The sequence below is a fragment of the Malaclemys terrapin genome, chromosome 21 (assembly GCF_027887155.1).
Source record: "Malaclemys terrapin pileata isolate rMalTer1 chromosome 21, rMalTer1.hap1, whole genome shotgun sequence".
NCBI classification, from domain to species: domain Eukaryota; kingdom Metazoa; phylum Chordata; order Testudines; family Emydidae; genus Malaclemys; species Malaclemys terrapin.
Window position 1 is genome coordinate 18,679,629 of NC_071525.1, and position 14,405 is coordinate 18,694,033.

Genomic DNA, 14,405 nt, shown 5'->3' on the forward strand with positions numbered 1-14,405 from the left:
CTCCTGGGTTCTGGCTCTGGCAGGGGAGTGGGGCCTAGTTTTAAAGAAATGGCTCTGTCTTAGGTGGTTTCTTTGCTAAGACAGTGTCCAAATGATCATTTCCATTTATGGTTTGCAACTTCTCCATCTCAGAGATCAGGCGGAGGCGGAGCGTGTAGAAGACACAGAGTTAAGGGGAGTGCCCTCAACACACAGGACAGCACAGACTCACAGACACTTTGCTGAGGAAACACACACAATTTGAGTCTCTCTGCGCTGCCTAGGTGAGTCGAGACAATGGGCAGAGGCCTCTCCTTGGGTCTGAAGGGGAATTTCTTTGCTAAACCTATCTAGAAGCCACAGACATTTGCTATTACCAAGGCAAACCAGTGGGACTCCATGTTACTGGGTATTAGTGGGATTACCTGCCACTGGGTATTAATGGGGTTAACTTAATAGACAGAGTTAGTAGGCTAGAACTGTGAACTGGGTGAATTTTTCTCCCTTGTCTCATGTTAATCAGAGGAGGTGTTCTCCATTTACGAATCTCTAAACCACAGGATCCCATGTCCCTCCCAGAGCCCAGCAGTTCTGACCTCCTCACCTGATCAATCCCTTCCACTCCGAAACCTGGGGAAAACCCAGGGGTCCTGGCTCCCACACCCCCTTCTCTAACCTTTAGGCCATTCTGCAGAGTACAGAGGTCGCCAGTCTAACAAGTCTGGGGGGTGGGGGTGCATTCTGTGACAGAGGCAATAGCCCAGAGGTCCCTGGTGCAGAGCTGCAGCAAGGCTGTGGGATAGAGAATCAGCTCAGTGCATTGAGGCTTCCTGTGTTAAAATGAGGTGAGAAGGACCCTCCACGCTCTCACGAGTCAGGGTGTAGCAGCAGTTCCTGTGACAGGCAGATGAGCACAAGGTGGGTGGGGGTGGAGTGGCTTTTTCTGCCTTGTAGCAGTGAGTTCTACAGGCATCAGCTCCTGCATGCTAGGAGCCTACAGCACTGATCCCACCTCCCTTAGCCAGGCAGTCCTAGGCCCTGAAGCCAGATCAGAGTCAGTGCCTCCTAGTGGGGAAAGGCCCCGTGTCCCATTCCCTGCCTCATTGACCCAACCGTCCCTCCAGGTCACAGCCAAAGTGATGTTCTCTGCATAGCTGTAATTTGCTCTATTAGACAACTGTCCCCCTTCCCCACTTGCCACATGTCTGCTATCCCGCTTTCCCTCCCCTGCTGACCATACCTCTATCTTGTAGCAGTGAGTTCCTCTGGTCATGGCCCTTTGCTGAGAATACCCAGCCTGGATATTCTGGAGGACCAGAGAGAGCCCGGAGAGGTCCCCTCTGCTATTTCCCCTTCCTCCTTTTCCCCTCCTCCATTATACCTTCAATCCCTCTTCTGTCTCTCCCCAGGGCACCGTGACCGAGGCAACATGGATATTGCTGCTAAGACAGTGTCCGATGATCATTTCCGTTCATGGTTTGCAGCTTGTGGATCTCAGAGAGCCGGTGGGGGTGCAGCATGTAGAAGACACAGAGTTAAGGGGAGTGAACTCAACACACAGGGGAGGGCTCAGAGGTGCTGGGGACAGACTCACGGATGCTTTCCTGAGCAAATACGCACCATCCATGTCTCTCTCTGTGCTGGGTCCTGAACTGCCAAGGTTAGTCGAGACGATGGGCAGAGGGATTCTTCTATACTATAGAAGAAAATTACTACTACACCATCCCTGCACCCCATTCCAAGAGCCAAGGATTGAACCCAGGAGTTCTGGCTGCTACCCCCCTTCTGCTAACCATTAGGCCATTCTGCAGAGCAGAACAAATGCTAATCTAACAAGGCCATGGCAGGCGCAGTCCCAGGCAGAGGTAAGAACCCAGAGGTCAAAGACCCAGTTGGGAATCTAGAACTCATAGACTTTGAATACATTGAGAGGATTACAAGAAATGAGATTCCAGATCCAGCTAGTGATGCAGAATCCAAGACAGTCAATTAGGTTAGAACTCATTGTGCAGGGCTGGCAACATGGCTGTGGGGCAGAGAAGTAGGACAGTGGATAGAGGCTTCCTGTGTTATAATGAGGGTGAGAAGGACCCTGCCCATTCTCACAAGTTAGGGTGTAGCAGCAATTCCTATGACAGGCAGATGAGCTCAGAAGACAGGTTTGGGGTAGGGTGGCTTTTTCCAGTTTGTAGCAGTGACTTCCAGCATCATCAACTCCTGCATGATTGGAGTCAATAACACCGATCCCCACCTCCCTGAGCCAGCCAGTCCCTGCCCTGGAGACAGATTAGAGCTGGCATGTGCTAGGGGGAAAGGCCCTGTGCCCCATTCCCCTCCCACCCCCGAGCCAGCCCAACATCCAGATTACTGCTGTGTATTTGACCTACAAAACTCTTCCCTTTCCCACTCCTCCCACATCTGCTGTCCCTCTTTTCCTCCTCTGCTGCCCATAGTTCTACCTTGTAGAACTAAGTTCCACCAGCTATAGCCCAGTTGCTGAGAATACCCAGCCTGGATATTCTGGAGGACCAGAGGGTGCCCAGCTAGGTCCTGTCGAATAGTGCGTTCCTAACCCCCTCTCTTGTTGCTTCATTCCGCCTCTTCCATTCTACCCTTTCCCCTCCACTGTTGTCCCTTCTAACCCCTCTTTTGTCTCTCCCCAGGGCACCATGGACCAAGGGAGCACGACTCTCCCACCAACCACTAGGGTGAATTCCAGCCCTACCTCAGCAGCTGTCAGCCCCGCTCACCTGGCCTCTGCAGTGTTGTTCTTTCCCACCTTCCTGGTGGGTGTGCTGGGGAACGGGTTGTACCTGTGGGTGCTGGGACTGAAGATGAGGAGGACGGTGACCACCCTCTGGTTCCTCTCCCTGGTCTTCTGCTACTTCCTCTACACCCTGATGATCCCCTTCTTCATCATCTACCTCCTCATGGATTTACACTGGGTCTTCGGCAAATCCATGTGCAAGCTCCTCTACACCTTCATCTCCGTGGGTATGTTCACCTCTGCCTTCCTTATCACCCTCATCAGCCTGGACCGCTACACCCTCACTCACCATCCCATCTGGTCCCGGAATCACCGCACCATGCCCCGGGCTCGGAAGCTGGTTGTGGGTGTGTGGCTGACCTCCTTTGTTCTCAGCACTCCCTACCTGGCTTTCCGGGAGATCCGCAAGATGGACGGGGGCAAGATCATCTGCATCAATAATTACACGCTCTCCAGAGACTGGAATGGAGCCGAGACGGAGGAGCTGAGCAGACGGGTCCACCAGGCTTTCTTCATGGTCGAGTTCCTGTTGGGCTTCCTGCTGCCTTTCTGCACCATCATGGGATGCTATGTCCGCGTTGGGCTGAAGATGAAGGAGAAGAAGCTGGCATGGGCTGGGAAGCCCTTCAAAGTCATGGTGACCGCGGTGGTTTCCTTCTTCCTTGGCTGGCTGCCCTACCACCTCTACTATGGCTTGAAGCTCTACAAGAAGGAGGAGACAGAGTTAGTGACAGGCCCTCTCTTGGTCATTTACACCTTCTCATGCAGTTTCAACACCTGCTTTAGCCCCATCCTCTACCTCTTTATGGGGGAGAAATTCTGGCAGGTCTTCAGGACATCTCTTGTCACTCTAGTCAAAGCGGCTTTTGTTGACGATCTCGGCAGCGGTGTCCCCGAGTCTAGTGGAAGACAAGGGTCAGAAGTCGAGAACACAAAACAGGAGATGACCTGAAGATGGCCAGACTTAGGGAGAGTTGAAAACTTGGCATCCCTTTTGTCCCTAGATTCCTGATGGTTCTCAATCCTAATGGGCTCCAGGTATCTAACTGTTCATAAACCCTGCAATATCCCTGGATTCTAGATTCCCTGCTTTCTCCAGAATTGCATGCATTCTAGGTCACTCCATTTTTTCAAACTCAATGCATCATCAATGGCACCAGATAGTAGCCAGGTACAGAATCTTGTTTGTTTTAGATGTCTCAATGTGTTTGCACCTAATTGACTCTCTTGGATTCTGCATCACTAACTGGCTCTGGAATCTCATTTATTGTAAGCATCTTAATGTGTTCAAAGTGAAAGTCTACGGGTTCTAGATTCCCGACTGGATCTAGGACATCACTGGATTCTAGAGTGTTTTCAAACCACATAGAATCCAACAGGTTCAAGATTGTTTGCTAAAAGTCTCAATGGGGTTCTAGATTACCAAATGGTTTAAAATCCATTAGGTGTAGTATATTATAGAAGAGTCTCTGTATTACTATAGTGATATCTTGCTCTTCTCTAGTGCTTGTCATGAGTAGATCTCTAAGAACTTTAGCAAGCAGATCAGTAGCAGTCTTCCAGTTTTTACAAATGGGTAAACTGAAACACAGAGTGGGGAAGTAGCTTGGCCAAGGTCACCCAGTGGAAACTTTGCTAAGTCCTGTGGCACAACCGGGAACAAACCCATGTCTGCTGTGTGCTAGCATGTTTCTATCCATTGCATCTCCTTCGACTGTGAGCTCTCCGGGACAGGGACTGTGTTTTCGCTCTGTGTTTGTATGGTGCCTAGCACAGCAGGTCCTGGGCCAGGATTGGGTTTCCCAGCACTACCAAAAAATAATAATAATAATTCCCAGGCATTCCTTGAACTACATAGATTCTGTAAGTTTTCTGGGGTGTCTCTGACATAATTTACAAACACTGCGTGACCCGCTCACTGGCATATTTAGTGTGGAGAGTCTCTGCCTTAGTTTAAGAGTGGCCAGTAAGGAAAAGAAGCCAGAAGAATGAAGAGCGGCTCCAGAGAAACCACCTGCCCGTGAACATTCAGGGAGATGAAGAGATAACGTTCAAGCTAGTAACTGTGATGCTGTATGGAATGTGGATGACCATTCATAATATTATGGATACCAATATTACAAAATTGCATGAATCATACCAGATATGCCATGTCAGGTGTCAGTGGATAAGGTATGATTTGCTAAATATGGTAAGCTTGTTTATATGTATGTGTCATATATGTATTGTGAGTTATAAATATGTTTGGTATATTGATATCTCCAACATTTGACACACCCAGACAGATTGGTATTAGCACTGCCTAGTCTGTTCGATGGCCCATCAAGGGCAATCGGCTGTACAGTAAACCCATTGAGAGAAGCCATGGGTACGCCTCTGAGTCAGCAGGACTTGTAGGGGCATGCCTCTGGAGGGGGAACTCCAAGAGCTTTTCCATACTCATATGCTGGGAACTTGTATTTGGGACAGAGGATGTACACAGGATATCAGAATGCAGCTGCATCTTCTCCATTTTGTCTTCAATCCTGCTTCCGACCTCTGGAGTAACTTCTCTACAAACTGCAGCTCTGAACAAAGTACTGAATGACCAATCCAAGCTGTGGATGTGTTCAGAGGGACTTTACCAGCCAGCAAACTTGCCAATGCTGCTGCAAACCTGATATATAGACTTTGAAGTCTCTGTGTGTATCTGATTGCTTAGACCATTTAACAAATCTCTGCTTATTCTTTTCTTTTTTTTTACAGTAAAACCTTTTGTTTTAGATGCTAAAGGATTTCCTGGCAACATGGTATTTTGGGTAAAATCCAAACCAGTATAGTTCTGGAAATGTGGCTGGCCTTTTGGGGATCAGAAGAACATTTTGTATAGTGTGGGAAAAGAGACCAGGTCGGCCTTCCTTACAGAGACCAAAACACAGGCCTCAACCCGTCTTACAGGCCGCAAGCCTGAACCAGACTAAGTGTCATGTTCCCTGCCAGCATCGGTCAAGGGTATGACCAGAGGAGGGAGGGGGCCGGAGGGAGAGAAAGAAGACGCCCAGCAGCAATAATAGCTTGTGTGTATTTATGGCAATGAAATATAATAATAACCCCTCATAAGGCTGGCGAAATATAATAACAGCTTGTGTGAAGCAAGACCGTATCTAATTAAACTAACGAATCACATCTCGTTATTTAGCTGCCCTTAACCCCCCCTTCTCCGAGTGCACAAACTCCCTTCCCGAAACAGCACCCTGACTGGAACATTTGCACAATAGCACCCCAAATAAGGCAAGATAATGCCAGTATCGGAAAACCACCAGGAACCCCTCTACTCAATTAGCACCCTATTCCGAGAAATTGCCTAAAAATTGCCGAGAAGGGCGGAAAGACCCTAACTCCCTTATTCTCATAAATGACGTGTAACATGTAATATGTTTGCGGTTTTTGACTATAAAAGTAACTCTGTATGCTCAATTCAGGGGAGTGGTTTTCTAACTGCTTCCCCCAACACGTTGGTATTTGTTGCAATAAACAGGCTTCAGCCTTGAGTCTCTGATCAAAATGATGCATGGGTGACTTTTTCGACAACAATAGTGAATAGAGTTTTAAGTAACTTTTCACTTTACTGGACCTATTTGCTATTTGCCTAGATTGGAATGCAATAAAGGCAGCTGTGTGATTTTTTTTTTCTTGGCTTCTTGATAAGCCTTGTGGGGGGATCAGGAGCACAGCTTGTAACTGGTTGGTGACTCTAACTACTGTATTAGCCACCAGTTTGGGGATAAATTGCTCTTCTTTTTGCAGCCTGCCCTGAGCTTGGGATCTTCAGTGTGGGCTGTCCTAGGCACCTATGGTCACAGGTCACAGTAACCGTCAAGATCTCACACGCCAGCTCCAGCTAAGTTACAAAATCTGGGCCAAGGCTGGGGGCCAGCACATCCAAAATATGATAAAGACTAAAAAAGACTCACCTTGATGGTTTCTCCATCACCAACAATTTTTGATGCAGGGCTGGATGGTATTTTTAACATGTCTGTTCCAGTCAACCAGGGACTAATTTAGGGACATTCTGCCGCAGGTAAGACTAGGGGACCTCCATTATCCGTCAGTCCTTGGAATATCTGATTCTATCCAGTGGTCAGGCAGACATTGTCAGGGAGCTGAACCATTTGCCACCTGAACCCACTGTGGTATCTGAGGAAGCCAGGCCTATGTAGGCCACCAACCCTGGGTGGAGGCTGTAGGTAAGTTAGACATGTGTCCCCCTTTCTCCAACCTCTTTTGGTTCCTCTCTCCTACACCAAGGGTCTCCCCTGCCCTGACACTGCTATCGACCAGCGCAGGAGCCATCTCTGACCACTTCCAGGTGGGTGAGAGGGGAAATCATTTCACAGCTGCAAGTTTTCTTCTTTGCCATTATCCTGCCGTGGGGGGCTGAACCTTCAGGTGCTGGAGCTGAAGAAGAGGAGCACAGTGACCAGCCAGTGGTTCCTCTACCTGGTTCTCAGCCCCCTGTTCTCCTCCTATTGTATACCGGTGTTTGCTGTAGTTCAACTGGAGCCTGCGCCCCTTAGAGGGGAAAGGCCCCATGTCCCTTTCCCCACCTCCCTGAGTCAGCCAAACATCCAGATGAGAGCCACATTGTTTTCTCGGCGTGGTTCTGTGTTTGACTCTGTAGACTATTTTCCCCTTCTCTGCTCCTCCCACTTGCACTATCCTCCTTTCCCCTCTGCATCTGCCATCCTGTCCTATAGCAGTGAGTTCCAACAGTGAGGAAGGGTGCTGCAGAGTGAACACTGGCCACAAGGGGACACTCCAGTACCAGGCACCATGTTACAGAGCCCCACAGGTAAATGCTACCCATGTCCAGTGGTGGTGGGGGGTCCCCTGGGTTAATGCCACTTGTGTCCAGTGGCAGGGGGTCCCGTGGATTAGCCACACCAAGGAACAGATCTTGCGACTGGTCATCTGCTTCAATGAGGAAAAACATCTATTTGCCCTGGGACTTTTCTTTTCCAGAGTTGCACACTGGCAAAATAATTGTGTTTGCCACACCTTGGGCATTCGTGCCCACACGCAGGACGGTTCCATTTGGCTACGACGGCTTTTATAACAACCCTTCCTTGCCTTTGGCTTCTCTTGTTTTCACGGCTCTTGATGGCAGCCTTTTTTTTAGCAGCAGGACACCCTCCAGCCCGTGACCGCAGATCTGGGTGCTTATGAAAGGCGGATTTACACAGCAACCTACGCACGTGGTTTTCTGGCTCACCCGGCCTTTTCGATTGTCTTACTGTGGTTTCAGCTCCCTGCTGTACAGCCCCCAGCTCATTCAAGGATTTCAATTTGTCTCTGTCACTGTCCTAGCGCACGCCGGGCCTGACAGCATTCCACACACAGTCCTTAATGTGGGAGTCCCACACGTCTCAACATTCACAAGATCACGCTCCCAGTTGTAGACAGATGTCGGACTGATTTATACTTTCCCTGTCTGGCTGACTTCCAGTGCAAAATTCCTGCCTTTTGGCCATGAATGCTTCTCCACCCTGCACAGCGTCCCCACTCATTCCTTAAGACTTGTATATTTTTCTCTGCATTCTCAAATCGAAACCTGTTCAATTTCCTCTTCCAGTCTGCCACCTGAGAAACCGAGCTGTTTGCAGCCGTTCATTTTGTTGTCTGCACACTGCCATGCTCAAATCACGGTTTCCACTTTCTCCGGCTCGCTGAGGTTCAACAAAGACAAGTGCAGAGTCCTGCACTTAAGGACAGAAGAATCCCATGCAGTGCTACAGGCTGGGGACCAACTGGCTAAGCAGCAGTTCTGAAGAAAAGGACCTGGTATTACAGTGGATGAGAAGCTGGCTATGAGTCAGCAGTGTGCCCTTGTTGCCAAGAAGGCTAACGGCATATTGGGCTGTATTAGTAGGAGCATTGCCTGCAGATCAAGAGAAGTGATTACTCCCCTCTATTTGGCACTGGTGAGGCCACACCTGGAGTATTGTATCCAGTTTTGGTTGCCCCCTCTACAGAAAGGATGTGGACAAATTGGAGAGTCGAGCGGAGGGCAATGAAAATGATTAGGGGGCTGGGCCACATGACTTACAAGGAGAGGTTGAGGGAACTGGGGTTATTTAGTCTGGAGAAGAGTGAGGGGGGATTTGATATCAGCTTTCAACTACCTGAAGGGGGGTTCCAAAGAAGATGGAGCTCGGCTGTGCTCAGTGGTGGCAGGTGACAGAACAAGGAGCAATGGTCTCAAGTTGCAGTGGGGTAGGTCTAGGTTGGATATTAGGAAACACTATTTCACTAGGAGGGTGGTGAAGCACTGGAATGGGTTACCTAGGGAGGTGGTGGTATCTGCATCCTTAGAGGTTTTTAAGGCGCAGCTTGACAAAGCCCTGGCTGGGATGATTTAGTTGGTGTTCGTCCTGCTTTGAACAGAGGGTTGGAATAGATGACTTCCTGAGGTCTCTTCCAACCCTGATATTCTATGATTCTCTCCATATTGCCATCCCTAAATGTTCAAAAATCCTGAGTTGGGCTCCCCAAAAATCACAAAATCATGTAAACATACTCGATTTGGGGTTTATTTATTCACCTTCTGCTTTTTGAGCCTTTATGGGGCACTGGGGTCACATTTGGAAACTTTCTCCACCACCACGAGAGTTAGAAACTTCCTATTTCTTTAAAGAGGGAAGGTTGAACTTCTCACAGATGTATTGACGCCAGGAGCTTGGGTTTTAAGAAAACCATACTGATTATGTGACCCACGACAAAACCATGAGAGTTGGCAACACTATATTTTTTTTCAAATGCTGACATTGCTGGAGACATTAGCTGGCCAGTCCTTGTTTGTTCTCATCTTTCCTTACTTTTCATTTCATTCTGACACCACAGCAACAACTGGTGCCAAACAGCTATTATAAGAAAAGCTGCCATCCCGTCCAGCCCGCATCTGCATGGTCAGGACATGCTTTGTTATTGTTGGCTCTAGTTTACACACACACACACACACACACACACACACACGCGAGCTAGTATTGATCTGGTAATGTGGCTGGCCCTTTGGGGATCAGAAGAACATTTTGTACAGTGAATAGAGTTTTAAGTAACTTCTCACTTTACTGGACCTATTTGCTGATTGGGAGCCTAGATTGGAATGCAATAAAGGGGGTGGTGTGATTTCTTTCTTTTTTCTTGGCTTCTTGAAAACCAGTGTGGGGGATCAGGAGCACAGCTTCTGACTGGTTGGTGATTCTAACTACTGTATTAACCCCCAGTTTTGGAATAATCTGCCCTTCTGTTTGCAACTGCCGTGACCTTAGCATTTTCAGTATGGGCTGCACCTCTGGTCACAGGTCACAGTAACTGTGAAGATCTCACTTGCAAGCTCCAGCCAAGTTACAAAACCTTGGGCAAGGCTGGGGGCCAGCAGATCCAAAAGTTGATAAAGACTAAAAAAGATCAACCCAGTTTCTCCATCATCGACAACTTTTAACGCAGGGCTGCCTGGTATTTCTAACAGTTCTTGGGCAGTTCTGAGCTCAGGGTCTGCAGCACCTGGTTGCAAGCATCCCCTGAATCCAACAGCCCTTTCCTCTCTTCACACTCACGTCCAACTCTGGAGCAACAGCCCAGCCACGCTCATGCCAGGCACTGTGGACACATCTCTGGGGCATGTGCGTCTTTGGGAGCCCCACTGAAGCTCTAGTCCCTTTGGACACACAGCTCCCTCCAGTGGACAGCGGGTGGTATTGATATTAGCCCAGGGGGTACTGCTGGACTCCACATTTCAGTTCATCCCTGTCCCCACGTAGCCAACCGGTCTAAGGAGCCTGTCTGGGCAGTAGCGCATTATCCAATGGACCAAGGGGGCCCGTGCTCAGGGGCTGAGGCCAGTTGGGGACCCCTAGAAAAATGGATGTCCCACCCCAGCGGAATCCCAGAGACCTGGCAGAAGAACTGGATAGGGTGGCGAAAGCCCCAACGCCCAGACCCTCAATGCAGGGTTGGGACTGGAGGGCTCTTGCCCCCTGCCAAGACCTCAGGGTTAGTGCTCAGAGCAGGGGAGGGTTGACTCGAGACATCTGGGTTTGAGCCCCAGATGTGGGAGGGGAGTGGGGTCTAGTGGGTTAGAGAAACTGGGGGGGCTGAGAGCCAGAGCTCCTGGGTTCTGGCTCTGGCAGGGGAGTGGGGCCTAGTTTTAAAGCAATGGCTCTGTCTTAGGTGGTTTCTTTGCTAAGACAGTGTCCAAATGATCATTTCCATTTATGGTTTGCAACTTCTCCATCTCAGAGATCAGGCGGAGGCGGAGCGTGTAGAAGACACAGAGTTAAGGGGAGTGCCCTCAACACACAGGACAACACAGACTCTGGACACTTTGCTGCGGAAACACACATCATTTGAATCTCTCTGCGCTGCCTAGGTGAGTCGAGACAATGGGCAGAGGCCTCTCCTTGGGTCTGAAGGGGAATTTCTTTGCTAAACCTATCTAGAAGCCACAGACATTTGCTATTACCCCCAAGGCAAACCAGTTGGACTCCATGTTACTGGGTATTAGTGGGATTAGCCTGTGGGATTACCTGCCACTGGGTATTAATGGGGTTAACTTAATAGACAGAGTTAGTAGGCTTGAACTGTGAACTGGGTGAATTTTTCTCCCTTGTCTCATGTTAATCAGAGGAGGTGTTCTCCATTTACGAATCTCTAAGCCACAGGATCCCATGTCCCTCCCAGAGCCCAGGAGTTCTGACCTCCCCACCTGATCAATCCCTTCCCACTCCGAAACCTGGGGAAAACCCAGGGGTCCTGGCTCCCACACCCCCTTCTCTAACCTTTAGGCCATTCTGCAGAGTACAGAGGTCGCCAGTCTAACAAGTCTGGGGGGGGGTGCATTCTGTGACAGAGGCAATAGCCCAGAGGTCCCTGGTGCAGAGCTGCAGCAAGGCTGTGGGATAGAGAATCAGCTCAGTGCATTGAGGCTTCCTGTGTTAAAATGTGGTGAGAAGGACCCTCCACGCTCTCACGAGTCAGAGTGTAGCAGCAGTTCCTGTGACAGGCAGATGAGCACAAGGTGGGTGGGGGTGGAGTGGCTTTTTCTACCTTGTAGCAGTGAGTTCCACAGGCATCAGCTCCAGCATGCTAGGAGCCAACAGCACTGATCCCACCTCCCTTAGCCAGGCAGTCCTAGGCCCTGAAGCCAGATCAGAGTCAGTGCCTCCTAGTGGGGAAAGGCCCCGTGTCCCATTCCCTGCCTCATTGACCCAACCGTCCCTCCAGGTCACAGCCAAAGTGATGTGCTCTGCATAGCTGTAATTTGCTCTATTAGACAACTGTCCCCCTTCCCCACTTGCCACATGTCTGCTATCCCGCTTTCCCTCCCCTGCTGACCATACCTCTATCTTGTAGCAGTGAGTTCCTCTGGTCATGGCCCTTTGCTGAGAATACCCAGCCTGGACATTCTGGAGGACCAGAGAGAGCCCGGAGAGGTCCCCTCTGCTATTTCCCCTTCCTCCTTTTCCCCTCCTCCATTATACCTTCAACCCATCTTCTGTCTCTCCCCAGGGCACCATGGACCGAGGCAACGTGACCCTCTCACCTATAACCTGGACAAGCTCCAGCCAGCCCCCAGCATCCATGAAGAGCACTAATCTGGCCATTGCTGTGTTGCTCTTTGCCACCTTCCTAGTGGGTGTGGTGGGGAACGGGCTGTACCTGTGGGTGCTGGGGCTGAAGATGAGGAGGACGGTGACCACTCTCTGGTTTCTCCATTTGGTCTCCTGTTCTCTCCTCTTTACCCTGATGCTCCCTTTCTTCACTGTCCATGTTCTCCTTGGTTTCCACTGGGTCTTCGGCACTGCCATGTGCAAGGTTCTCAGTGCCTGCACCCATCTGGGCATGTTCTCCTCTGTCTTTCTCCTTGCCCTCATCAGCCTGGACCGCTACACCCTCACCTGCTGCCCTGTCTGGTCCCGGCATCACCGCACCATGTCCTGGGTCAGGAAGCTTGTCATGGGTGTGTGGCTGGCCTCCTTCACCCTTAGTGCTCCCTACCTGTTTTTCCAGGAGACCTGGGAGATGGAGGGAGACAGGATCATTTGCACCACTTATTACATCCTCTCCAGAGACCAGGACAGAGCTGAGGTGCAGGCCTGGAGGGTACACATATACGTTGTTCTGTTCGTGGTCCGGTTCCTACTGGGCTTCCTGCTGCCCTTCTGCATCATCGCAGTATGCTACAGCCGGATGGGGCTGGAGATGAAAGAGAAGGGGCTGGCACGGAGCAGCAAGCCCTTCAAAGTCATGGTGGCCGCGGTGGTGTCATTCTTCTTTGGCTGGCTGCCCTACCACCTCTACCAGAGCTTGACGCTCATCAGAGATGTGCCACAGTCATTGGCTGATGCCTTCCTGCTCATTAGCATCATCATGTTCTGCTTCAACGTCTGCTTCACTCCAGTCCTCTACCTCTTTGTGGGGCAGACATTCCATCAGGTGCTCAGGACGTCCCTCTTCGCTCAGGTCAAAGCGGCTTTTCATGAGGATCTCGATAGTGATGTGTCTGGACCAGATTCTAGAGGGAGAACAGGCGAGAAACTAACTGCATGAAGTAGAGAAAAACTTGAACTCCTGCAAAATCTAGATACCTGTTACTTTTAAACTGATTGGGTTCTAGGTATCTCAATATGTCCTTACTGCATAGAATTTCTTTGGGTCTAGATTCACAGCTGGCTCTAGATTCTCATGTGTTCAATGTCTCTTGGCATATTATAATTAAGGCTCCAAGTCTGTCACAGAGGTCACAGATTCTGTGACTTTTTGTGACCTCTGACTTCTACAGTGGCCAGTGCTGGCTCAGGGGTGCCTGAGCCGGGCATCCCCAGGGCCAGCAGCAGCAGTTTGGGTGTGTGGGAGAGGACTCAGGACTAGGGGAAGGAGTAGGAGGTGGGGGGGTACTTCTTTCGGGATGGGGCCTTCCTGGCTCCCATTGGCATGGCCCTGCAGCTCCTAGTCAGAGGAGAGGCCAGGGAGCTCCACGAGCTGCCTGCACCTGCAGGCTCCACCCCTGGAGCTCCCACTGGCTGTGGTTCCTGGCCAATGGGAGCTGCACAGCTGTGGATTGTGGTGGGAGCAGCATGCGGAGCCCACTAACCCCTCCTCCACCTAGGAGCTGCAGAGACATGCACCTGCCAGCCCTGCATCTCCCCCAGCACCAGCAGGGGTCCCAGACCACGCACTGCAGCCCACTCCAGCACCAGCGGGATGCGGGCCACCTCCACCAGCACCTGCAGCACCACCGGAATGCCCCCCAAGAGCACCAGTGGTCCCCTGCCCAATCTTTAGTTATAGGTATATAGTAAAAGTCATGAACAGGTCATAGGCCATGAATTTTTGTTTACTGTCTGTGACCTGTCCATGACTTTTACTAAAAAAAACCCATGACTAAAACGTAACCTTAATTATAACCCCCTAGGGTCCAGAGGGTTCTAGATGCCTGTTTGGTTCTAGAACTCTATAGCTGTCATGGGAATAAATAGTGTAAAATTCCATATGATCCCATGAGTTTTATACTAGGCTGACTCTGGAACTGCGTGTAGTTTTAGATGTCAAAATACTTTTCAATTGAATAAAAGTCCATGCATTCTAAATCTATCGCTGTTGGTAGACCCTCATGGATTCC

The 14,405-nt window shown here is 50.1% G+C and overlaps 2 protein-coding genes across 3 annotated transcripts; both read left to right on the top strand.

Annotated features, from left to right (window-relative positions):
* The first annotated feature begins 214 nt into the window (after window positions 1–214).
* LOC128827244 (probable G-protein coupled receptor 33) lies at window positions 215–6,205 on the top strand. 2 transcript variants are annotated; one of them, XM_054011079.1, is made up of 3 exons: window positions 231–263; window positions 1,389–1,639; window positions 2,643–6,205. In XM_054011079.1, the coding sequence occupies exon 3, from the start codon at window positions 2,649–2,651 to the stop codon at window positions 3,696–3,698; it is 1,050 nt and encodes a 349-aa protein (XP_053867054.1). In that variant the 5' UTR covers window positions 231–263; window positions 1,389–1,639; window positions 2,643–2,648; the 3' UTR covers window positions 3,699–6,205. The 2 variants fall into 2 exon arrangements, with proteins under 2 accessions (XP_053867055.1, XP_053867054.1); XM_054011080.1 differs by lacking the exon at window positions 1,389–1,639 and having other exon boundaries at window positions 215–263.
* A 4,865-nt stretch (window positions 6,206–11,070) lies between these two features.
* Window positions 11,071–13,333, top strand: LOC128826819 (probable G-protein coupled receptor 33). Its single transcript, XM_054010313.1, has 2 exons — window positions 11,071–11,153; window positions 12,293–13,333. Exon 2 carries the CDS (start codon window positions 12,299–12,301, stop codon window positions 13,331–13,333), a length of 1,035 nt encoding a protein of 344 aa, XP_053866288.1. The 5' UTR covers window positions 11,071–11,153; window positions 12,293–12,298.
* Window positions 13,334–14,405: the final 1,072 nt, after the last annotated feature.